Raw genomic sequence first — 26968 nt, forward strand, 5'->3', positions numbered from 1 at the left:
TAGAAAGTAAGAAACAATATTTTGTTATGGGTACATTTGCGCCAGGTACGATTAAAGGCGGGCTTTTTAATTAAGATTTAGTTTAAGTTTAATTATTAATCAAAAATAAAATTAAATAAATTATATACAATAATTTATTTAATTTTATTTTTGTTTTGTTTGATATTTTTGATCTGTAACTGTTTTGTTTATGATGTTTTTTTAAATTTCTGAAGCCAGCTATGAGCACTGAATTGGATTTTTTTGAGTTTGAATTCGTGTTTTAATCATAGATAATTGATATTACGTGGTTTTCAGGATTTATGGCAATAGGCTTGTTTTCTATTAGTTGCTATTAAAATGGCAGCTAAATACTTTCTTAAAATCTTTCATGTTTTATGAACCTAATTTGCAGAATCTTCGCTCGCTAATACTCAAAACATCCATCGTACTTTCCATTTAATTAAAGCCTACTTGCTCATCTGTGGTATTAAATATGACTCAGAGTGAGGTCAGGGATCTCAGCCAGCCGCCATTTGTTAAGCCAGATTAGATCGTAAGTTAATTAAATTCACATTGCTTACTATAATGTTCTGCGGACTCGAGAGATGGCAATCTCCTGCGAGTTCAGGTCATTAAAAGATGTTTACATGGGTAAATAGTAAATAGAAGAACGGCTTTTGCAGTCCAGCGGTTGAGCGTTGGGCTCACGATCCGGAGGGCCCCGGTTCAACCCCAGTGGAGTCATATCACAAAAAAAATATCAGTATGATCCCTAGTTTGATTAAGACAGTACCTACAGACTGATCGCCTGATTGTCCGAAAGTAAGACAATATGGGTTCCGGAAGGCACGTTAATGAGTTGGTCCCTGTTGCTACTTACTGAAGTACGTAGGGACCTTGGCGGTTCAATAATAACCCTGAAAATTCACATGGTATAAGAAGATAGATAAATGCGAAATAATTAACGTACACTTTCCTATTTTTTTAGCTAATCTACCTGAAGGAAATCGAGGTTTTCTAAAGATAAAAGATAAAGATATTTATTGCTGTTGTTTTTTTTTGTTCAAGTAAATCACATCAGAATATGATTTTTCAAAAGGGCGCTTCCGTGTATTTCACAACAAGGCGAAGATATTTAATCCGTAAAACAATACAGTGCGAGGAAAGTGACAAACCAAGCTATGTACGTTAATATCTCTATCGCGACTACAATAGAAAGTAAATAGCAACAATAATAGAAGAAAGTGCTTATCAGTGCAACATATTGCAAAAAGCAATAAGCACTGAATGCACTGAGACACAATAGATGCAGTGAAACAACATAACAATGCACCTGCAAGTTATCTCGACGACGTCACAGAAAGGGGCAAGAGAAGTCCTCTCGACGACGTAAATGCGTATTTTACTATTTATTTTATACTAGCTTTCCGCTTGTGACTTCGGTTATCGGTTTTCCATCCCTCTAGGCTATGATTTCCGGGATAAAACTATTCTAGGGTTTCCCTAGGTTTTAAATTTTACCTGAATCGGTTCAGCGGTTTAATAAACAGACAGAAATAGTTTCGCATTATATAATATTAGTATGGATCATCATCACGACCTCCATGGTCCAGTGGTTGAGCGTTGGGCTCACGATCCGGAGGCCCCGGGTTCGAATCGCGGTCCCTAGTTTGGTTAGAACATTACAGGCTGATCACCTGATTGTTCAAAAGATGATCCGTGCTTTGGAAGGTCCGTTATGCTGTTGGTCCCGGTTACTACTTACTGATGTAAGTGAGTGATCATTACATGAGCCATGTCAGGGGCCTTTGGTGGATCAATAACCCTGACACCAGGGTTGATTAGGTTGGTAATTCACCTCACAACCCACAAGATAGAAGAAGAAGGTAACATGACCCTCAATCACATCATCATTTATCATCATGTGAGAGGTCAAATGCTTGCATATCGTGCATAAATAAAACGTAGATTTAAAAAAAATCCTTTTTTTGACGTGACTTTTGCCGCAGATGCCATTAACTACTTGGCCGGACAAATGGGGAGCGCTGAAGGCTCTCACCCGGTACAACGTTTAAAACAACATGCCTGAGCGTGCCCAGTTGGACGCGAACCTCGGCTCAGGGCGTCGTCTGAGAGGAAAAATATTTGAAAGAATTAATCGACCCTAGTGGGTTGATAGCGATAAGCGCTGAATGAGGGGAAAAAATCCAGTCAATGGCGATTTGTGTGTACCTATATGAAAAGCGTGAAGCAGCCCACACGGCGCATGCGTGAATACGACACATTGTCTCGAGAAACGCAAGGAAAGTTCGCTCATACGTGTCGACCATTTTGTTTGCACCGTGCTGTGAAATCGAATGTTATTGCTGCTTTACGACTTGTCGTAAACATGCAGATTGTTCTTGAAAATATGAATTTCTGTTAACATACATAAACTCACGCCCGCAATCCCTATAGGGTGCGCAGACAACTTACACCCACTGCAGATAACTTAATCCTAACGCCCAAATATTAATTGCTAGACTCTGAATCATGGCCTCTAGGTTTTCGTTACGGTGTCACTAACACCCATACCTACTTGTATGGCTACTGTATAGACTTGTACGGCGTGTAAGTGACATCGTAACGAATACTGAGGGGGATGATTCCGCTGATTATTCTGAGGTAATATCAAGTGGAATTTTCCATCGCAAAAGTATAGAATTGAAAATAATTTTAAAAACTAAACAAAACACGAATTTAGCGACGGAAAATTTCACTTGATATTAACTCAGAACCATGCTCTGAATCATCCCTCTGAGTATTCGTTACGATGTTACTAGCATCCTGTATATCCACCTTAGTTGTCCGGACCGTTTTTTTTTTCGTTCCCATTTCAGCATAGGAACACCAAGTCCTTGTATATACTATGATGTGAAATTTATTGCTGTTTTACAATATGTCATAAACGTGGGCGTTCCGAGATTGTTTCTGGAAAATACGAAATTCTATTTTGAATTTTGAAATCTGGTTATGAATGGAGATTGTGTGCTATAATACAAAGAAATAAGCAATACTGTAATTCTGTTTGCAATGTCATAAACAGTTATATAGACATTTAGTTTTTTGCGCAACATTATAGAGATTTCCCTCAAAACTTTTGTACTTACGTGAGCCATGTCAGTGGCCTTTGGCGACTCATTAGTAACCCTGACACCAGGGTTGATGGGGTTGGTAATCTACCTCACAACCCACACGATAGAAGAAGATCCAACAGTCTTAGTATCTTGGTTGTTTAACTGTTATAACCTTTCTTTCTAATATTGCCTTTCGGGTTAACCTAATCCCATATATACCATCTTTTTAACCGACTTCAAAAAAGAAGGAGGTTTTCAATTTATTGTGTGCTTAAAGTGGAATTAATCATTTATTCACACAATAATTACAATACAAACACACGTCATATGCCTGACCTGGCATGACCTGTGTTTCGGAAGGCACGTTAAGCCGGTGGTCCCGGTTAATACTTACTGATGTAAGTACGTAGTCGTTACATGAGTCTCTTCAGGGGCCTTTGGCGGCTCAATAACAATCCTGACACCAGGTTGATGAGGTTGGTCATCCACCTCACAACCCACACGATAAGAAGAAGAGAAGATTATTCCTCTCTCAACATAACAAAAGTGATTCCCACTCGCAATACCAATTATTTGAACAAAAAGAATTAATTACACACAACACCAACAATGACAAAATCGACCGATTAAAGACTGTACCTCCTCACTTAAGGAATTACAAAATTAACACCAAAATAACGGCGATTCCAATTAGAGATGATAATTTGGTTACGCAAGGAGGTGATATGATCGCTCCCACGTTGCCTGCTAATGAAAGTGGTTGCGCAATGGTGGCTGAGTATGATTTGTGTTCTGTGATGACGATTTCTTTGCGAAGCCTTTGAAATGTGGTGGATGGAAAGAATAAGTTGGACTGAAAGAGTTACTAATGAGGAAGTGCTAGTAAGAGTAAGGGGAAAAGAGGCAACTCTTCTGTCCTCAATAACTCTCAATATTTGCCACGCTCTTGTCTGTGTAGCATTTTCCATTCCAGTCTATCAAAGGCCAATTCCTTGACTTCCCTATAAGACACGACGTTAACCTTTTCTTTAATCTGTTCCATGTAAGCTCTTCTTGGTCTTCCCCTTCCTCTCTAACCTAACCAATAACCTATATAACCTAGATAACCTATATAGATAGGTAATTTTCCAACCAAAAATACCTACTGTTAACATTAAAAAAGTTAATAATTATTAAGTACTTTAGTAATTATAAATATTTCATAGAAATATCATCAAGGCGTTTAATATATTGTTTATTTAAAAATAATTTACAGCGCATCACTTTCTTCTCACGCGCTTGCGCAAGCCGTTGTGGTATGTTTATGATTTACACCATCTACCGTTTATGGCTATCGTCTCTGAATCGATGTGAGAGCTTATTTGACAAGATAATGGAAAATTATTTAAGAGGTAGAAAGTTTTTTAAATGGACATATTGAACATTTGCGAAGTACTAACCTCCGAAAAACGAATAGTATTTGCCTAACAGCAAATAGTAACATAATTTATACACTAATGATTGATAGTAAGCTTTATAGATATAAAAAACGGTCAAGTGCGAGTCGGACTCGCCCATGAAAGGTTCCGTAGCAGTAAGTAACATAATATAAAAGTTCTTGTAGTTCGTTGTATCTTTTATCGATGTTTTAATGTAAATTACGGTTTAAGATTTATGACGTATTAAAAAAAAAACCTAAAATCTCGTTCAAACCAATTTAAGGTGGAAGTTTGCATGGTAATTTATTTTTTTAGTTTATATAATTAATAGTATCTCCAAACTTTCAGGGACGTAAATTTTATTATTGAAAATTAAGTGAATTACTGACTGACTAATGGATTTAGTTACTATTGCTTGTCACATATATACTATCATCATCATCATCAATTTAAGAGCCACGCTCTTGTCGGTTAGCATTACATATATACTATAAAAATCATTAATATTGTAAGAAAACCTCCCAGCACAGGGCCCTAGTCCTACTGTCCCATGTTTTCCCTTCTTTTTTTATCACTAGTCTAATTTGGAATATCTATACTTAGTTGTGTTAGTTTGTTATAGAAAAGAAACAAAAAGTTATAGAAACGTGCAATGGTAAAACTAATTTGATTTATAAGAGGCTAATACATACAACATACAACGTCAATTTGTTTGAGAATGAAATCAATCAGAGTCATTAATCTAGTCAACATCATCAATATTCTATTCACTTACGATTGAATAATTGATTTCAGAGCGGAAAAGTAAATGAATAGTTCAATAACCTTTTCACTATATAATAATTATGAGGTCACGACTATATCCCAATTGGGGTAGTCAGAGGTACATCATAAGATGAACAAAAGTACCCACACCTCACCCAGCTTTATGTTGGACCAACGTGATCGGTGGTGAGCCGTATTGCCGTCTATAATGTATGTATGTACCTGTGTACGGTTGATGATGATGATCATATAATTTGCAGGCCAGTAGCGGGCGTGCTGATGAGCTACTCGCGTGGCTGTGCGGCGGTTCTTGAACAGATGACGGAGGCGGAGCCCCAGGGCTCCGAGACCCGGCACAGCGAGCGCTCGCAGACTGACTCGGCCAGCGACGGATACCACTCCGACAGTGACGACTCGCACCAACATCCTGACAGGTATGACGTCCTGGTACATTTTTGCATCCTTACCATCATCCTTACCAAATTATATTCTTCTCTCGTGTGGGTTACAACTACAACAACTCTTGAGCCGCCATAGGCCCCTAGCATGGTTCATACAAGAACTACATACTTTTTCTGTACTCCAAGGTTACCTGGAAGAAATTGCTGCATGAGCAATAAGGCCGCTTGTTGTGCCTTTCTTTATCCCTTGTCCTTGTTTCTGTATCTTGTCTCCGTTGTGCCCGATAAAGTATGTTTATCTTATCTACATACGTACTACTTAGATATATTAGTTGTTGCAACCGATTGCTTAGCAGGATCTGATCTTTTTGGACTGCTAACTGAGGATCACAAAACGATTTTTTTGTGATTAAATCTCCACCGGGATTCGAATTTAGGACCTCCGGATCCTGAGCCCAGTGGTCAAACACTGGACCATGGAAGCCGTTAAAGTTACATTAAAACTAATAGACCTCCTAAACCGTTCTTATTTTACGTTTCAGGAGCAAGCTAGTATCGCAGTACGCAGGGGTGTGGGCGCGCGCGGCGGACGAGGCGTTACCTGCGCTTGCGTCGCTCGAGCCGTTGCGCGCCACGCCGCATCTCAAGTACAAGATCGTCTTCTCTGTCGTCGTTGTGAGTTACCACAAGTTTTATATTAGTCCTCGTTCGTGGAACTGGAACATTCGCATGGCATCACAAGACAGCTTAGTCTACTCATGAAGTGTCTTTTGTAATACAGGTTGTTAGTGACATATCCTCACCGGAATTCGAACCTAGGAACTCCGGATCTGGGCTACGGAGGCCGTTGATAGGTTAATTAATTTCCACCATTTTAAAGATTCTTCAAACCATCAAGCATTTCCTTTTATATTCCAGCTGTCGTTCCGCGCAGCGATCAGCCTGCGCGACCGGCGACTCAACGAGGTGAAGACCCTGCTGGGAGCGGAAGGCGACCTTGCTTCATCAGACCCTGCAATAGCTAGGCTGCAAGCAGCCGCCCTGAGAGTGCTACAAACCACGGCGCATAGCTTTCCACTGGGCGATGCTGAACGGACCGTTGTCAACCAGGTATACTCATGAGGAATACCACTAAAGATAATACAATTCACTACGTTTTAGTATCTATCCTGTGCGTTGTGAGGTGGATTGTAGACCTCAGAAACCCTGGTATCAGGATTATTAATGAGCCGCCAAAGGCTACAGACATGACTCATGTAACGAATACATTTACGTCAGTAATTAGTAACCGGAGCCAACGGCTGAAGATGCATTCTGAAGCACGGATCATCTTACTTTCGAACAATCGAGTGACCAGCCAGCCAATATCCTAACCAAAATAGGGTTCACAAAGTGATTTTTGTGATATGTCTCCACCGAGTTTCGAACATTTAGAAAGACTCCAGTTCAATTTGTCAAAATAAGTTAATGTGACATGGTACCAAAAGGCTCGTGACAGTGCATATCTACGTACGTAAGAATGGTAGGCTGAATAAAACGGAACGTTAAGGTAAATATGTGAAAGAGAGAGTGATATGATTGAACGAGAAAGATAATGTAAGTAAGCTCTTCTTGGTCTTCCCCTTCCTCTGTTTCCTTCTATCTTCCCTTCTATGATGTTTTTTAATAAATTCGTCGTATCTTATTATCTCTTCTGTCCTTAATAATTCTCCATATTTGTTTCATTTCTCTTAATCTTTCTACTTCTAGCACCTAGAAATTAATTCAACTGTAATCTGAGCCACAAGAAATATATTTGATTTTAGTTTGATGTCACATATCATGAAGTACCTTGTTCTCTGGGTATCTGCAGGTGCTGACGACTCTCCGCGAGTACCCGTGTCTGGGCGGGTGCGCTGCGCTGCACGCGCTCGTAGCCGCCGCCTGCCGCGCCGCCTGGACTATCAGCCTGCACTCCCCGCCCCTGAGGATCGATACCGACTTCACACCTGGTGAGTCATGTACACATACATACAGAAACGTAAACGGTAGATTTACAAATCATCCCCGCCAAACTTATGAAGTTTGATGGCGAGTAGCGCTCATATGTTTATATCTTAATTTACCTACCGACAGTAATTGTTAATACAAATAATATATTACTTACAGCTGTCGAGCAATACACTTCTTAGTTTTAATTTTAACAGATTTTTACTTAACTTATTATTTTGTCTTAACAAGCTTATTTTATTAAATATTTTTGGCACTAAATATGACGACAATCTTTCTCCATAATAATTATTTGTTTTGCCGTGCCGAATGCTGTGGGGGATAATTCACATACCTCACAAAATTCCACTTGTTGTTAATTCAGAATCATGAGCTGAATTCATCCCCCTCAGTATTTGGCACGGTGGCACTAATAACCTGTATATACATTCATAAACTCACCCCTGTCACAAATTGTATATCCATTAGTTGGAATTCGAGCTAATAAGGTTGATTTAGGCACCTTTGAATAAACTCCATTCAGTCAATTTAAGCAGACATCCCAGCGTGGTGAAGATTTCTGGAAGGATCTAGGAGGGAGGAAGATATTCTTAATTAGCATTATCTTTATACCATTCACCACTACCACCATCACCATCCACCACTTTTGTGACATGCCGGAAATGCTAAGTAGTTGAATTGAACGTATTCAATTGTGGTGACTGCGACATTTCCAACTAAATTCTTTCGCATGGATGGATGTTTGGTGGCAATTGTTGATTAGAACAGAGACCCAGCTGTTGACTGATACTCGGCTGACAGTTTATTTTTGTTTCCATTCCAGTGGTGATGAACCCAGAGAAACACGTGCGCTTCTCCTCAGGCGAGGCTCGCGAGCGCCGCTCTGACCTGATCAAGTCGTTCGTCTGGCCAGCACTGATGGACGGGCCTCGCTGCGTCTTCCGAGCTGTTGTGCTCACTTAAGCTCTTGCCAAAATGTAGAGTCGAAATGGTGAGTTGTCACACTCCGAGCGCTCGCCACCGCACTTTATGTGACGCCCGCAGTGTGACATCACATTTCTGTTCACCGCACTGCCGGCGGCGTAGCATTAGCGCCCCGTCACGCCGGAAATGTGACGAGAGTTAAATTTTTCATTACAATCACTGACCAACCTTGCCAACCCTGGTCACTAATAGTGACTGGGTCCAATAACAAGCCACGATGATAAGTTAGTGCTATTATAAATGTACTGCATTTGAACTGCACGCCAGCTGCAAGACTGCTACTAGGATCCAGTTTGTGTGCGGTTGGCATAGCTGAGTGGATGCGAACCAACTGTAATCTAACAATAATAAAATGCAGTTCTTTTACAGTTCGATTGTAGTCGGTTAAAAACATTCTGTTGCAGTCTGGATTAAAAAAAATATATTAAAAATGCAATATCGCTGTTTGCATACCGTCCTACCGCTAGGATAGTTTGAATGTGAAGATAAGTTATTATTTATGTATCATTACAATCCATTTCGTTTTTAACTTAACGTAAGCTCACGACTATATTCCTAATTGGGGTAGTCAGAGGTACGTTAATCGCCTCACCGAGCTTTCTGTCAGATCAATTCCGTTGTTAACTTGACTGATATTTTATCAAGAGAATAAAACTCATATTCTGATACTATTTGTTATAATTGTTATACGGTATTGTAACGATGGATTATTTAAATCCAACCGGGGGTTATTTAGGGTTGATGGGGTTGGTGATCCACCTCACAACCCACACGATAGAAGAAGAAGACCCACCCGGGAATCAAACCGGAACATGTGGTTTGGGGGTTGCGGCGTCCAGCCAGAGGTCACCATAGTTGTTTAAAATCTTTATTCATGACTATAAGTTGTATGAATTGTAATAATGATAATTATATACTTATTGCTTTACCAATACAAATAAGCGGTAAACGTGTGTTTATGTATTTGACAGCCAAGCAAATTTTATTTCATACATACATACATACATAAACTCACGCCCGTAATCCCAAATGGGGTGGGCAGAGCCACAAGTAATCAAAGACAACTTGCAGCCACTGTTGATACGAAGTCCTAAGATGGATATGATGAACCTTATGGTGATAAGGGATCAGCCTATCGCCCATAACATTAGTCCATCATGTTAGAGGACGCAATCCCTCTGTCGGTTTTTACGACATGCCCGGGAAGACAAGCAGCTGAACGTGTTCTATGTTTTTTATTTGCTCCCAGAACAGCATAGAAGCAATTTTATTTCAATTACCTTATAATCTAAATATATAAAAGGAGAAACTGACTGACTGACATATCAACGCACAGCCTAAACGGCTAAACGTAGGCATTTGAATTTTGGAAAGGACGTAGCTTAGGTACTGAAGAGGTGCACTAAGAAAGGAATTCTCGAAATTCCCACGGGAACGGGAATTAGCGGGAAAAGACATTTGTATGAAAAAAACATTCTCATCTCTGAATTCCAGACGAAAGCTTATACGTACTTCAGGGTTAGCCTCCTCTGATCGTATTTTCCTAAATTTATATTAAACCAAATAATCATAAACTAATAATCTAAAAATTAATAACAATTCATTATTTAACTGAGCTACTTATACTATATCTAACCTCATTTAAAAAAAAAATAAGCATTTTTTAACCTTTCTCCCACACACACAAAGATCTCTCTTTTATAACACACCACGCGGACGAAGTCGCGGGCAACAGCTAGTTTAATTATATTTATACACACACGTTCACTCGCTCGCTTGTTTATTGGTAAGGCGATATAAGTCATTATTAAGTAGTGTTTATTTTCATTTTAATTAAGAAATTACGAATTACTTGTACAAAATTAACATTCGTTTAAACTAAGCCAGTGGAGACTATTTACTAATTTATTCAGAATTTATTATTTAGTTATTTACATTATGTTAATTAAGTTCAGTATAATAAATCTCTTTTACAAAATATTTTGTGTTTTAATCTAAATTATAAATTTCAAATATAAGTTTGTTTACAACTGTGGTGTTACACAGATTCAAATTAAAAAATATCTTTATTCAGTAGGTAACATAGTTACACTTTGAATCGTAATTTTTACATAACGAACGTCTCATCCGCCTAAAACTACTGCAGATTCTCACAACCTGTATAGCCGGGGAAAAGAAGTTGCAAGAAAAACCTCGGCACAGGGCCCTAGACGTTCTTTAAAATAAAAATAATCATAAAATATTGTTATACAATTAAAAAGCATAAAAGAAAATGGGATCAACATAAAACTACATACAAAATTCTGTTCGCCCTGATGAAGGCCTATCATTATTTACTGTATAGTGCCTGTCAATTACTTACAGAACTATCACTCAAGTACTATTAATAGTATGATACACACATCCATAAAAAAACTATAATTATCTTCGATACTAATGTACGATAGAGGTATAGATATTTCATAAATCATAGATAGAATACTTATACTTATGCATTTAAAGTTTATGTTGACCAAGAAAGGAAACTCCTACCAACGTAATATCGTTTATTATTCATCATCACTAATTTAAGAGCCACGCTCTTGTCGGTGTAGCATTCTCTATGCCACTTTTTTTAGGGAAAAGTAGGACAGTGGTTTCCCTCTTGCCTTCCGCCCCGCAGTACTCTCTCTGACGCGAGTGGGATGGCGCCCAGAGTAGGCTATTTCAAAGCAGGTTACAGTCTCTGTGACTTGCTCCTTCCATCCTGCATTGCAATACCGATGGCTCCCATCCATCCGTCGTCATCATGGTTTATTATTACACCACAAAAATAACTGAAATCCATTCTGACTCATTGATGATTAACCCTATCGGCCGTTTTATCAATAATGATAAGATAAACCCTTTGTCATCGATTGTCTTTATAAATAGTCGTAATCAGCAAATCGAGCAGTATTTTGTGCAAAGTGAGGTTGATAAGTGTTTGTAATCAAACGCGAACTGGAAAGAAAAGTGCAAGTGATATAATGAGTCAGTACCCACACGGACCACCGCCTCCGGGGCCCCCTCCACCCCCATATTATGGCCCCCCTCATTGGCCCCCTCCACCGGGGCATCCGTACCCGCCACCGCCACATGACGGGGGACAAGTCACAGCTCCCCCAACGTACCCCTACTACGTCCCCACTATGATGTTTCCTATTGCTCCAGTTCCCCTTGGACCGATGCCGGTACAACCAGACCCCCAGCCCAGCAACCCTACTTATATAACCAACTATATTTACCACGGAGAGAGTTCTCAAGGCGCTCCAGCAATTGAAGACAAGCCACAAATGGCGGAGATGTCTGGAGACTACGACTGGGTCGCCAGTACGGCAACTACTGCATCGCAACTCGCTGGCAGAGCAGTGGTGGGAGGCCATGAAGGTTGGGACGGGAGCCCTCTCTGGGTCATCAGGGCGTGGCATATGGGAGACCTGATTCCTGGCAAATTCTCAGTTAGACATAACGCTGCGTCGATTACTTACGACCGAAAGGAAATTGGCGTCCAAAACATCGAAGTGTTGGTTTCGAGACCTGAAAGCTTGCAGTGGATTCCAGCTACGAATGGGACTGTTCCTAATGGGGCAATACCTGGAGGAAGAACGGCTTCAGGAGAGAACGTCTACGTTGGACGAGCGAGGTACCAGCTCTCTATCACTCCTGGCAAGGTCCATCCGAGCCACAACTGCTGCTACATTGGATTCGCTGGCAATGAAGTGTCGCATAAAATGTACGATGTCTTGTGCCGGGTGTAAAATTGTGAATAAAGAGTTGTTTTTGGATTATCGTGTAAGATTGTAAAGTCCTAGAAAGACTGAATGTACATTTAGTAAAAAACAAGTCGAGTTTACTTAAAAATAAGTCCTGTGCGTTGTTACCGATGAGAATGTCTTCACAAATTAAAGTTGCATATTCTCAAAAGAAATTAAAGTATAAATAAATGATTGTTTTAACATACTTCCTTGCTTTTCATTTAATGTATCGGTGAGAGATAAGTTATCTGAAACGCGTATGTCGTATCGTTTTCTTATCTATGTATGTTGAAATAATCCGCAAGTGGTGTGTTATTTGTGTAAATATCATCAGGCCTCATACATCTTTTCTAGTTAATTTATACAGTGTCTAAGACGGTGTCTGTGTTCATCATCGCCAATTTAAGGCTGATGATGATGAAGGGGGTCTTTTACGTGTTGGTTTCTGGCCCACGCACGTCCTCCAAAACTCCGGGGTTCCATACAACATAACAGAAACAACATACAAATAATCATGCTATCAGACCATAAACATTAGTACCTAGTACGTATACTGTGCTCTAAATATCTACCGGACTCAATGACATCACCCCTTCAATTGACTCTGGTTAATGAGACAGACCACGGTCCATTCCACATGCATATCCCACTGACGATAATGGACCTTGCTGAAAGGACATAGGCGTTAATGTAGCTGAATGATAAGGAGTGGAAGATTGCGTCAACAGGTATATGCTTCAACGTTATTTGACCTCACGGAGTGTGAACACTTGTGTTTTGGGGCACGCAAAAGAAACAACACGCTCTTAATCCTTATCGGGGCGAAGACTGAGGAGAGTTCAATGAGGTACTTTCCAGGGTTCGTTCCTCAAAATCAATATAGATGGCGCTGTACAGATTTTCTTCGTTTAACCTTCTACTTTCTTAGATAACAAACATATGCATCTTTCATCTTTGTTTTTGGGTATAAATGATGACCCTTTTTATTACACCCAGGCACAGTTACATCATCCATCCATTAATTATTCTGATCAAAATAAAGAGAAGCAATATACGGGGTGTTAGTGACATCGTAACGAATACTAAGGGGGATGATTCAGACCATGATTCTGAGTTAATATCAAGTGGAATTTTCCGTCGCAAAATTCATGATTTCTTTTTTAGTTTTTTTAAATTATTTTCAGTTCTATACTTTTGCGATGAAAAATTCCATTTGATATTAACTCAGAATAATCAGCTGAATCATCGCCCTCACAGTATTCGTTACGATGTCATTTACACTCCGCACAAGTACATACTGTAGCCATACAAGTAGGTATGGGTGTTAGTGACATCGTAACGAATACTGAGGGGGATGATTCAGACCATGATTCTGAGTTGATATCAAGTGGAATTTTCAGTCGGAAAATTCATGAAAATTTTTGTTTTCTTTTAAATTATTTTCTGTTCTACTTTTGTGACGAAAAATTCCACTTGATATCATCTTAGAATCATGGTCTCAATCATCCCTCAAAGTTTTCGTTACGATATTACTAACACCCTGTATATAATACTCCTACTACAGGTATATTTATTACTTAAAAGGAGTAACCAAAAAAAAAATATTTGTTAAAGTGTAACAGGTTAAGAAATAAACTATTTTTTTTTATATAATGTCATGCAAACATCAAGCAACATTTAATTTTATATATTTATGCTTCTTCTTCCCGAATAATGAGAAATTAGGTAATTATCACATTTAAACTGAACAACGTCATCTGTATTGTTTTTGGAGAACGTAGCCTGGAAAGTTCCTCACTATTTAATTATTTATTAATTCTACTAAGGCACTAAATTGAAATTAACATCTAATAATACTTAAGTCTGTCTGCGATCTCTTGAACATAACATAAGCTCATGACTATATACTAATTGGGGTTGTACATCCACCGCAAGACGAGTGAAGTACCTACCCGTACCTCACCGAACCTTCTGTTAGACAAAACGTGATAGGTGGTCCACTGGAGGTGCAAAAAATTAAGCTTCTATACCAACGCGAACCAAATAACCCGTTGGTACAAGTCCAGCACCAGGGACCGAACAGGCGCTAGGCGCTCCCCGTTTATGAAGCAAGTCATAATACAGGGTGTTAGTGACTTCGTAACGAAAACTGAGGGGAATGATTCAGACCATGATTCTGAGTTGATATCAAGTGGATTTTACCGTCGCAATGAATAATGAATCATCCCTCAAAGTTTTCGTTACGATGTCACTAACACCCTGTATATTTCATTGATATCTGGTTAAAATGACTCACCCTGCGTCCAGGAACATTAAACCAACATTGGCTCACTGAACATTGTCTTTACTTCCAATCAGTCAAGCTAAACTTTTCCATTGAATTTGGCGAAACAAGCGATGTAACTGGTCCTGTTGAAAATTCATAGAAATATGCAGTACTTACTAGTGATGTTCAGTATCGATATTATGTATTAATTATTCGTTTAACTTGAGTTGAAATTCTGAATGAATGCGCCGCCATATGTAGCGTAGACCGCTTTAGAACAGTAATAAAAATTAGGCTAGGGGGCATTTAGAAGACGAGTCTTCTTGAGGAAAAGGCATACTGGTGTAAGGACATTTCGGAGAAGCTACGTTTTGACAAGGGATATTTTAAGAAAGGGACATTTTAGACCCAAGGGACACTCCCCTGTCCCCTGGAATTCCCGTGAAATGACTGAGGTTCCCTGATCTATTTTAGTGTTCACTATTAGTTAAAAGTAAATAAAAAAACTAACTTGGATAGCCAAAACAGCTATTATTAGTCGGCTTCAGAAATCTGGCAACATCACTAAATGCAAATAACCCCAAACTTCCTCGGAGCGAGTTCTGAAACGGAGCTCGATATTGAATACTAATTCCGCTTTTAATTGGTCAATTCAATGAATAGAATTGCTGGGGCTTATTGTAAAATGAAAAACAAGTTAGAATTTGTATTGCGACGCTGTACAGACTTTCTGAGGAGCTTTGGGAATCATTTCTGTGGAAAAATAAGAGGTAAGAAAAACTTTTCAGTGGTTTTTGCTATATTTTACTTAAGTACAGCTAGAGTGGGCTGAGGGCAGGAGGATGATGACTGCACTTGATTTATCTGAATGGTTTCTGTGCTTTTATTTGACGTGACTTGCCACAAATGGCATTAACTACTTGGCCGGACGAGTGGGGAGTGCTGAGAGCTCTCACCTGGTACAAAATTTAGGACAACGGCCAGTTGGGTGCGAACATCGTCTCAGGGCATCGTCTGAGAGGATTATATTCTTCTTCAATCGTGTGGGTTGTGGGGTGAATTACCAACCTCATCAACCCTGGTGTCAGGGTTACTATTTAGCCGCCAAAGGCGAGAGGGTTATATTTGAAAGCATTAATGGACTCTAGGGGGCGGTTTCTATGCTGAACTGAACACGATCGTAGTCTCCAAATAGAGCCACAAGTGACAAGAAGTCCTAAGAGGGATATGATGATCCTTATGATGAGAAGGGATCAGCTGATCGCCCATAACAATCGTTCATCATGTAAGAAACGACTCAATCCCTCAGACAGATTTCACCACGGAATAGAAGAAAGAGGTTGGAACTGCTGTCGCCGGTTCAACCACATTCTCTTTTTTACCACTACTGCAAACCGACAACTACGATAACTCTTCTCAAATTCCATACCCACTTTACCGGCAACGTATATTTTATGTGATAAACTGCAATTTTATCAGTACTTTTCACAAGATACTGCATATTTTTTTTTTAACAAATAACCAATCTTACACAGGTTTTTAGCATTCATTCGATAAGGAGGGATCTTCGTGCATGATAGTCAAAATTCGACTCATTGCCCTGTGGGTTATAATATACTAAACGACCTTTTAGTATACTATCGCGGAGCTCCGTATGTCGTAAAGTTTGCAGACGAGTCAAATGCAAAGTTGAAGTATGAACTATTTGTTCATACTTGTATGGCGCGCGTATTGCGCGCACTTGGCGATTGAACCTTTTTATTCTAATCCGTGGATTTTACAACATGCCCGGAAAGACAAGCAGCTGAACAGATTCTATGTGTATATATTCGCTCCAGTATAGAAGCTAAACTATACTGGCTTCCCCAGTATTGCAGCTAATTCCTCTCTACCAGAACAGTTTGTCGTTCGCACATCTCTGTTCCACACTAAGGACTCCAATCAAGCTAATTAAGTGAATTTATGCCGCACGGTCCGTCCAGTGTTCTATCGAGTGTCCCACCGGAGTGGTGCTAAATTTATCACTAACAGGATATTCGAAAATAGCTCCCTGTTTTCTGTAGTTTTGTCCATGTTTGGTGAGTTGTATTTTGTGGTTGGGTTGTGAAGGCTACCTGGGTATTGTCGTAAAGAATGAGCGTTGATGGGAATTAGTCAGACAGGTATGTTTTTGTTATAATATATGTACAGTAATAATTTAAAGTAATAAAGTCGAATTCAGTGGTGGTGGCACCCCTTTGAATTCGGATTTGTGCCTGGCTCGCCCCTATTACACGGGACTTAAATACCGTACTCGCATCTATGAGTTATTAATTTCTCTTAATTGAAATTTTCACAGACAAAGTTGGCTCGACCATTATAGATATTAGTGTATAGGACATTTTGATTGATGGCTGTTCCTGTATGAATGAAAGTGCAAGTCTAAGGATACCGCCAAAGTACACCTTTTACAGTATTACTTTCTCTTTCTCGCTTCAAACAGTTTCAAGTTCTCCTTTGTTTACGTCGAGTTGTAAGTAATTAGTTTGTAATTCGATATTTTAAAAGGGGAGACGAAAATTGAAGGTGTTTCCGTGAAATACTTCCTCAAAAGTAACATTTACCTACTTTCATTCAAATATTTACACAATGGTCATAATGTCGTCTCGATTCTTCTTCTATCGTGTGGGTTGTGAGGTGGATTACCAACGTCATCAACCCTGGTGTCGGGGTTACTATTGAGCCGCCAAAGGCCCCTGACATGGCTAATGTAACGACTACTTACTTACATCGGTCCCGGCTACTGGGACCAACGGCTTAACGTGCCTTCCGAAGCACGGATCATCTTACTTTCGGACAATCAGGTGATCAGCCTGTAATGTCCTAACCAAACTAGGGATTACAAAGTGATTTTTATGATATGTCCCCACCGGGATTTGAACCCGGGACCTCCGGATCGTGTGCCTAATGCTCAAACCACTGGACCACGGAGGCCGTTACACGCCACTTCAGCTACTTTGTCGAGACATGTGTACGTCTGTGGAATAAAATAACATAAGCTCACGACTACATCCCAATTGGGGTAGTCAGAGGTACCTCTTAGTCTAGCAATTAGCATAGAATCAAATCTACATCCATCCATTGCCATCCTTTCCGGTCCTGTGCAAGTCTCATCCATCGCTTTCCGGCGTACCTCACAATGTCATCCGACCACCGGGCTGGTGGTCTGCCTCGATATTGCATACCATCCCTTGGCCACCATTCCGTAACCTAATATACAGGATGTCAGTGATACCGTAACGAATACTGAGCGGGATTATTCAGACCATGATACTGAGTTGATATCAAGTCGATTTTCCTGGCGGAAAATTCATAAAAAAATTAGTGATTTTTTGAATTATATTTATATTTTTTTTATTTATTATATTTATATTGTGTATTTTTTTTTTTTGGTTTTCCGTTCCATATTTAATTAAAAACCGTTCCATACCTTTGCGACGGAAAATTACGCTTAACATCAACTCAGAATCTTGGTCTGAATCATCCCTCAAAGTTTTCGTTACGATGTCACTAACACCCTGTATAATAGAAACAGAACCGAGTCTAATTATGAGAATGTTTGAATATAAATTAATAAAAATAATAACAAAATAAGACGAACTAAGTACCGAATTAAGCATGCTAAAAAAATATTATGATGTTAATTTCAGAAGCAATAAGAATTCAACATCAATGACTGACTAAACATTGAACACACTACCCATCCCGTTTATACTCTTCATCAGCCATGGAAAAGAAAGAGAAGGCACGAAGAGTGGAAGACTTAGATGTGCAGGGAGTAGTGGGAGTACTAGAGAGATGGGAAATGGGAGATTTTGTGGAGTTTGTGAGGGAGAAGCAAGTGAATGGAAGAAAACTGTTGGTACGTATAAAAAAAATACCATACAGGGTTACACCGCGGACACTTCATACAAAACACCTCGTTTTACACAGACACTACACATTGACCTTATCGTACACGAGCATCTATGAGACGCTCATACGATTGAAGACTAAAGTCATAAAGGGGGGGGCTTAGTGAAGGTCTTTAATAGTGCAGGTGTTAAGGCACTTAGGACAGCACAAAAGGTGAGCCATAGTTTGTGGTGATACTCCACACTCGCAATCATCGCAACCATCAGCCAGGTTTCCCCTGCAGAGATTATCCTTGCAGCGGCCAACCTGTGTCCGGAGCCTATTGTATTTTATATAGTAGTAAAACTAAAGTTCATGTCATTAATTAACTCTCCGTCAGAGATTCACACATGTGCATTGACCCTTACAACCACCTTCGCCTCCTTTTGATTCGGTTTAATGCTCTCAATTTCACGTAATTACATCTTCACACTTGGCTTGTGATCTGATCTTCGTATTACATTCTCCAAACTAAGCGACCCTCCCCACAACGCGATTCGATATCGCATTAATCTGCGATATTAGAGGGCTGCAAATATTGGGGGCATATGAACAAATCGACGTTTGATATTTTTGTCATGCTCATTATTTCGAATATACACAGACACACACCGCGATCACATCCAGGATGTTGTAAAGAAAGGCCAGGTGAGTAAGTACTTCAAACCGGCGAGCATGCATGAAGTCTTTTGATAGGAGAGGAAGAAGTGAAAGTGTGCGTCAGGATCGTAGTAAGTGGAATTCCGTGGTTCCGGGAAATATACGTGATATTATGTATGTAAGCATGTATTATTAGATAGAAAAGAATCGACCTCCAACCCGCAGTGGAGCACCGTGGTGAAGTATGCTCCATACCCCCTCCGGATGATAGAGGGGGGGCCTGTGCCCAGCAGTGAGACGTATATAGGCTGTTTACGATTATGATGAGAAAAGAATCTATCGACCTAATGTCGACTGATACATCACTATGCTAATGAACGTCACAACATTAGTTTACGCACTACGCTTTGAAGCTATTGTAAAATGTTATGATTGAAATTGCTTTAAGCGATAAGGCCGCCATTTGCCATGTACTTAGTTAAAGAGTCTTTTGTAATTATTTCTTTTTATTTTGGTGCAATAAAGTATATTTGCACGTTTGTCGGATGCATCCGGAGCGGGCACGAGTCGTTACTCACTGGATACCTCAGGGCGGGCTTAGAAGTCGAGGCAGACCGCGTAAAAGATGGTGTGACGACCTCAATGCTTATCGCAAGGATTGGCCGGAGATCGCGCAAAGTCGAGAGGAGTGGAAAAATCAAGGGGAGGCCTTTGCCCAGCAGTGGGATCGTATAGGCTAAATAAGATAAGATAAAGTATATTTGTATTTGATGAATGTCACTAATTGTACTGAACTGGTCGTTCTGTTTAATAGCATATTATATTTATATCGCAAGAATTGCGTCGCGCCGTGTGGAAGGTCACGAGGTATTCATCGAATTTTCTGTAATGTCACCGAGCTTTAATAAATGTCATCGTAACCGCGCTGGCAACTCGGCAGCCGCGGTTGATGTCATGACATGAGTCAACTGCGAAACTTTGCTTAAAGTCACATAGGAGAGTCATCGCACTTACGAGGCATTTAAACCATTATTAGTTGATGAATGACCTAAGTTTGAAAAAGTTTTTAGCAGAGGTTGAAGTCGATAGAGCGATGTTTTTAGGGTTCAGTTTCTCCTTTCATAACATCACTGTAATACTTTTAAGTAGGACACTCATCACTTATTTAAGAGCCACGCTCTTGTCGGTGTAGCAATCTCAATTCTTGTCTATCAAAAACCAATTCTTTCACTTCCTTATAAGACATGACGGCTACAAGGAAAGAGAGGAAGGGGAAGACCAAGAAGAGTTTAAGTGGGTATCTTTCACAAAAATATCGTGAAAAACAAAAGTATCATCTCAATAAGTCACACATATAAACATAAAAACTAGTCATTAAATAACCCATAACACTAGCCGCCTTTTAAAATACCTTATTCCTATTTTCTTTGAAAAAGAAGAAAAACGCTACAGAAGAAAAGGAAAAGAAAAAGGGTCTTGACAGACAGACGGTTTTTAGACAGTTTTTTTCGGAAACGTGCAGAGTTATCCAGTCGAAATTATAAAAAAAACATGCTTCTAAATCAACGCAATCCAAAGACTTGTTTTTAAGACTTTTTTCTAACATTTCAGCAGGAGAATCAAAACCTTCTACTTCTCGTAGCCTCCCTTATCACCGTGATGAACGAACTATTTACATACAATTTTAAGCGGAACCCTCGGTGAATCTGACTCGCACTTGATTGGCTTTTTAATAAAAGTCTTGGTCAAGCAACTTTACGCCTACGAAACTTGGAAATAGATAACAATGGCCAATTGTGAAAACTGTTATACTTTTCATTGATATTTGCAAAAAAATATATAAAGTTATCCGCGATATTAATAGATTTTTATTTTGCAGTTTGATAATTTAATTCCGAAATTCCAACTTATTTCTGGGTTTTATGTAGAGTAGGTAACGTCTTACATTGTACACGCGCATCTGTGTGTGTGAGGTCTGACTCCCATACGATTGAAGACTAAAAGTCTTAAAAGGGGGTGAGGTAAAAAAAAAGAGAAAAAGAAAAGATACTGATTGCAGACATAGCCAGAAAAAAAAGGGGGTGAGGTAAACCTAGCTCAGCCGCTGGTGGGGAGCGGTGAGTTGCCGTTCTATATTCATAGATGTACAATATAATATGTAAGTGTATTTGTTTTGGTATGAGTGTTATATCATTGTTGTAGTGGATTATGTGACATCAAGATTAGGGTTTACTAGTTATTTGACAGATTTAACAGTTAAGAAGTCAATCTGTTTAATATTTCCTAAATTCCTAATTGTAGAATCTGTCAAATGTAGACTATGATGTCTAAAGTATGTCTTGTAGTATATAGTATCTACGCTGTCGTGTCTACGTATTTATGATACAATACAATACATTAATACACACAACACAACATTAAAAAACATTAATAAATAATAATACAATAATGTCATTCACAATCTTAAAGCAGAATTCCTATGTTCGGCCAAGTAGTGAATGCCATCACAGGCAAGCTTACAGTTACACTTACTAACAGTTACAGTTACATTAAAATAACAGAAATCTGCAAGCAATAATACAAAAGTTCCGGTCGTTTGGGACTCGAGAAACTTACGTAAGACATACTTAGCTTTAAGCGAATAACTTCATCACAGTTCCCCCTCGTGCATATCAGTCCAACTAGTAGCGCATGGCTGCACAATAAACTATGATTAAACTCGTTCAAAATAGTTCCATTTCTTGTAGATCCAACAATTCTTGGCATAAACTGCGATATAATAACTTTCCGAGCATTTACCCGCATACTTACAGCAATAAAATTCCACCAACGACCGAATATTTCACTTTAGCTCCAACACTCGCTAACTATTTGCATTTCGTTTCAGTAACTACTGCTCTTTGCGGAAACTTTAAATTTATTTAAACCTACTTCTAAAGTCTTGAATTCTATCCTAAGTACACTAAATTATTTAATGTCGTGTTTACAGGGAACCACTGAAGGTATTGTGAAGTTGTGGAGGCCGCGAGCCAACGCTAAGAAATTCATAGAATTTATCGCAGAACTCAAAACTGAGCCTGAGAAATATTTAGACAATGTAAAAGAGCAACTTGAAACAAAACCTGAAGTTGATGTACAAGCTCAATATCAAACGGTAAAAGCAAAACGAATTAGAGAACAGTTGGCATCAACATCACTTAGCGTTGAAGACATTTTGAAGAAAATTGTGCCTGCTAAGAGTTTCTTGTACAGAAACCAACCCACAAACACAGACAAGCCTGTGACGTCATACCTCCCTATGGATTCCGGCAGACCAAAGAAATCAAAGCGGTTCTTCCGCCTAAGTTCATACGAGTATCCACACTTTGACATCAAGCAGCTAAGATTCTCAAGAACTGAAAATTTCAACGATCGAGGATACTACTCAGTCAAAACCAACAGCCAATACTACATTCAAAAAACTGCTAAAAAACCAGAATCTAGAAAGTATAAATCGTTAACAACTGCTGAGGAATTGGAAAAATGCCCTGAAGATCATTTCTATGAAGACTTGAATTATAATGAAGTCGCTAAAGAAGACAATGACATTAGAGAAATAAAACCAGCTCAAGGGAATACGATGCCTGGCTTAGTGAAAATTCAAGAACTCTTTCATTCTTTTAAGCTTCCATTCTTTAAGAAAACTGAAGAAAAAGAAGGAGCAACAAGTCTAGATACTGCACCCACAAAGAGTGAAAAAGACGTACATATTTATGAGAATAGTGATAGTGCAGCCAGCATGTACGATTCTATTCATATTAATTCACAAGACGAAGAACATAATGGAGCGAAACAGGTAAGTTTGTTAGTCAAAATTGTTGCTAAACTTGCAAAGTGCATCAAAGTACTAACTACAGATTCTCTTTGGAGCATTCAGATTGAATATTGGACGGAAAATCGATAAGATTAGCCTAGATTTCGTACAGCATTACTGAAATGGATTTTCGATACAAGTTCAGATATTGGAGTCACCTCTATCTTATTATATCAGAATCAGAATCAGAATCAGAATCATTTATTCAACGTAATTATCATGGATAAACTTGTTGAAGGTCAATGTAACATTTTTGAATTTACGTCATTTCGCAAGGTGTTATGGCTGAGGAGAAGAAATGACAAGAAACTGCAACAGCAACACATCTTTTAAATCAATGAGGGTACATTACAAGTTATTTAATAACTAGAGGAACACATTCAATACCAGACATTTTTATCATTTAGGTAATCATTAATCTTATAATAGGCTTTTTTACATAAAGTAAGCTTCACGTGAGCTTTACATTTGTTCTCTGACAAATTTAAAATATTATCTGGTATTTTATTGTAAAAACGTATACATAACCCCAAAAAAGATGAATTTAATTTATTATATTATATCTAAGGCAGATAAATCAAAATGGTTGTGGGTATGTCTGTTTTCTATTTAACGGCCTTTGTGGTCCAGTGGTTGAGCGTTGGGCTCACCATCCGGAGGTCCCGGGTTCGAATCCCGGTGGGGACATTATCACAAAAATCACTTTATGATCCCTAGTGTCGTTAGGCTTCCGTGCTTCGGAAGGCATGTTAAGCTGTTGGTCCTGGTTACTACTTCCTGATGTAAGTGAGTAATTGTTACATGAGCCATGTCAGGGGCCTTTGGCGGCTCAATAGTAACCCTGACACCAGGGTTGATGAGGCTGGTATTCCACCTCACAACCCACACGATGGAAGAAGAAGATTTAACGATAAGATCAGGGGCTACATCCAAGTTGCGAACTACTTCACAAAACGACAGTGCTTCTTCACTGTCCTCAAACTTGTAACACGTACAGTGAAAAGATATCAGCAAATATGAATTTCTAAGAAATATTAGTACTCAATGTTTCGCATAGATGGCGACATAATGTCTATATCTTATCTTATTCAGCCTATTCGATCCCACTGCTAGGCAAAGGCCTCCCCTTGATTTTTCCACTCTTTTCGAGTTTGCGCGATCTCCGGCCAATCCCTGCGATAAGCATTGAGGTCGCCATCTTTTACGCGATCTTCCTCGACTTCTATGCCCGCCTTGAGGTGTCCAGTGAGTAACGACCCGTGCCCATCGCTCTGGATGCATCCGGCAATCGTGTCCGGCCCAGTCCCTTTTCAGTTTGGCGGAGTTTTTCCCTACATCAGAGATACCTGTTTTGAGACGCAGTGTAATGCAGATATAAATAATAAAAAATAACAGGTTTTTTTTAAATGTTCATTGTTGTGTTATGTTTGTTTTTTTGTTATGTTGTTTTTATGTTATTTTCTTAGAAGAATGCATCTGGTTCAACAAAGCGGCACTCATAGGGAAACAATGATTAAGCACCATTTCAACTTTAAACTGTAAACAGAAGCCATTGGATAATATTACATGGTACAAGAACTAATTAATTGTTCCATAGAGAATATGTTTAATTGTACCATCGGACAATAGGTCCATCGGGAGAAACAAGTTGTACCAAGCGGTACCACGGGTCACACAGACCGAATACCAGTAACCGGCCATTCTGACACTCACCTTTATGCATCCTTTCCAGTCGGGCTTGCCTGTAGAAGATTACCTGGAGCCAGTGCAGCTGACGAAAGACTACTGCGACGTGGCGCTGCGGCCGCGGGACGACTCCATCCTCGGGTATATCCTCAGTCTGTTCGAGAGCTTCGGTATAAGGCGCGGTGAGTACGATTTTTAACTGACTTCTACCATGCAAAGAGGAGCTCGGTGGCGCAGCGGTAAACGCGCTCGGTCTGCGATTGTTGAAGTTAAGCAACTTTCGCAAAGGCCGGCGATAGGATGAGTGCCCAAAAAAAAAAAGTTTTCATCTTGAGCTCCTCCGTGCTTCGGAAGGCACGTTAAGCCGTTGGTCCCAGCTGCATTAGCAGTCGTTAATAACCATCAATTTGCACGGGGCCCGCGTGGTGGTTTAAGGCCCAATCTCCCTATCCATCTAGGGAAGGCCCGTGCCCCAGCAGTCGGGACGTTAATGGGCTGATGATGATGACCATGCAAAAAGGAGTAATTTTACGTATAGAACGGCTCTCCGCTCCCCACCAGCAGCTGAGCTAGGTTTACATCACCCCCTTCCGAACTTATTTTAGTCTTCAATGGAATGGGCGTCAGACGCCACACACACAGTTGAGCGTGTACGATTACGTCAATGTGTGGTGTCTGTGTAAAACGAGGTTTTTGTATACATACATTCATTCACGCCCGGAATCACTAATGGGTAGAGCAACAAGGTCAATTTAACATTTTTGAATCTACGTCTTTCGCAAGGTGTTATAGCTGAGGAGAAGAAATGACAAGAAACTGCAACAGCAACACATCTTTTAAATCAATGTAGGTATACATTATGATTTTGATTTCCGAGTGCTACGTTAAAGTCACTTTTAAAGTTTAAGGTGCTGTTGTTATGCCAAATAAATAAAAAATAAATACGACGGGATTGGTGCATAGGCACACAAAAATTCACTCGCACAATCACGCGCCGGTGTGACAACCACCAGTTTTGTGGCTCGTAACGATATTAAGTCGTCCGAAATCCGCAGCGATTGACGTTTCCAGCAGATATCACGCATTACCATAAATCCGTATTTTTCGTGTAAACTCTGTGTATTTGTGGAGCCCAGAGTGTGAAACGATATGTGTCCTACTTAGTACGTACTTACGGCTTGGTTATATTGTTTGTTTCTTTTTACGCTCTCCTGGAAAGTATGGAAACTGTTTTAACTTAGCTATTGGTGTCCAAGAGGTTCGATAGGCACTAACGCGCATTTTCAACCCCACTCTCTTTTGCTACTACTCCTGCAAACAGATAACTACGATAGCTCTCCTGCTCCTCAAATTCCATAGCCACTTTGCCGGCAATGTACATTATACGCGAAAGGCTGCAATTTTATCACTCCTTATCAAAGGGACACATAAAAGGGATATTTATTGACTTTCCTGTGAGAAGGAGGGCTTTTCTTGCATGACAGTCGATGCTAAATAAATAAATAATCAATAATTTAATGTCGAAAAATGTATTGTTTGTTGATATCCAATCTAACTTTATTAAAACTAAACTAAACTTTGTTAAAAGCCTCTTTAAAAAGAAAAAAACAAAGATCTCACTGCTGGGCAAAGGCCTCCCCTTCCTCTTTCCATGTTTGGCGGTCCCGTACTCGGCCAGACTATTGATATAGGTTAGGAAAAACGATAACTTTGCACGACCTCAATTTAGACGTCTAAAATGGAAATAGGTACTTACCAGCGGATTGCAAGTGGTCCCAAAATGGCCATCCCAAACTGACGGGGTCACATCTTAAATCTATAACAGTAGGCTTCCACCCTTCACTTGGAAATAGACGTTGTTATACAAATACCCGGGCCATCATCCCTCGGAGCAGCTTGGCTTGTTGTTTACATTCATATACAACCAGTTATGCTACTTAGACGACAATATTTGAATATAGTCGTCTTACAGCGAACATCATGTAAGCGCCTAATTTGAAAAATGACGTTCTGGGGGTTGAAATGGCCACATCGAAGCTATTCATCTAAGAAAGCAATATTACTATTTGACACTTGTTTGCATTGCGCACTTACTTTCATATGCGCAAATGTCAAATTGCAATATTGCTTTCTTAGATGGACTGCTTCGATGTGGCCATTTTAAACCCCCTGATGTGATTTTCTTCAACAAAACTTCGA

At 39.5% G+C, this 26968-nt stretch overlaps 3 protein-coding genes across 6 annotated transcripts in view; all 3 read left to right on the top strand.

Annotated features, from left to right (window-relative positions):
• The window catches only part of LOC126377068 (uncharacterized), a 450327-nt gene that overhangs the window by 48543 nt on the left and 374816 nt on the right, over positions 1 to 26968 (top strand). For 2 of the 3 annotated variants that reach the window (XR_007567785.1, XR_007567784.1), the window contains exons 6-10: positions 5542 to 5715; positions 6225 to 6357; positions 6601 to 6792; positions 7535 to 7673; positions 8495 to 9401. Coding sequence is in view for 1 of the 3 variants with exons in the window: in XM_050024705.1 (XP_049880662.1) it covers positions 5542 to 5715; positions 6225 to 6357; positions 6601 to 6792; positions 7535 to 7673; positions 8495 to 8634 (778 nt within the window). In the remaining 2 variants the exon portion in view is untranslated. Of the gene's footprint in view, positions 1 to 5541; positions 5716 to 6224; positions 6358 to 6600; positions 6793 to 7534; positions 7674 to 8494; positions 10543 to 26968 lie in introns of those variants that run through there. The other variant, XM_050024705.1, reaches the window with a different exon arrangement.
• LOC126377193 (WW domain-binding protein 11-like) lies at positions 11591 to 12636 on the top strand. Its single transcript, XM_050024888.1, has one exon. It carries the CDS (start codon positions 11664 to 11666, stop codon positions 12432 to 12434), a length of 771 nt encoding a protein of 256 aa, XP_049880845.1. The 5' UTR covers positions 11591 to 11663; the 3' UTR covers positions 12435 to 12636.
• Positions 16656 to 26968, top strand: part of LOC126377066 (uncharacterized) — a 33680-nt gene continuing 23367 nt past the window's right edge. Inside the window, exons 1-4 of one of the 2 annotated variants that reach the window (XM_050024703.1) lie at positions 16656 to 16775; positions 18387 to 18598; positions 22220 to 23065; positions 24816 to 24951. In XM_050024703.1, coding sequence (XP_049880660.1) covers positions 18464 to 18598; positions 22220 to 23065; positions 24816 to 24951 — 1117 coding nt within the window. In that variant the 5' untranslated portion in view covers positions 16656 to 16775; positions 18387 to 18463. Of the gene's footprint in view, positions 16860 to 18386; positions 18599 to 22219; positions 23066 to 24815; positions 24952 to 26968 lie in introns of both variants that reach the window. The other variant, XM_050024702.1, reaches the window with a different exon arrangement.

Source organism: Pectinophora gossypiella, chromosome 22, assembly GCF_024362695.1.
Source record: "Pectinophora gossypiella chromosome 22, ilPecGoss1.1, whole genome shotgun sequence".
NCBI classification, from domain to species: Eukaryota; Metazoa; Arthropoda; class Insecta; order Lepidoptera; family Gelechiidae; genus Pectinophora; species Pectinophora gossypiella.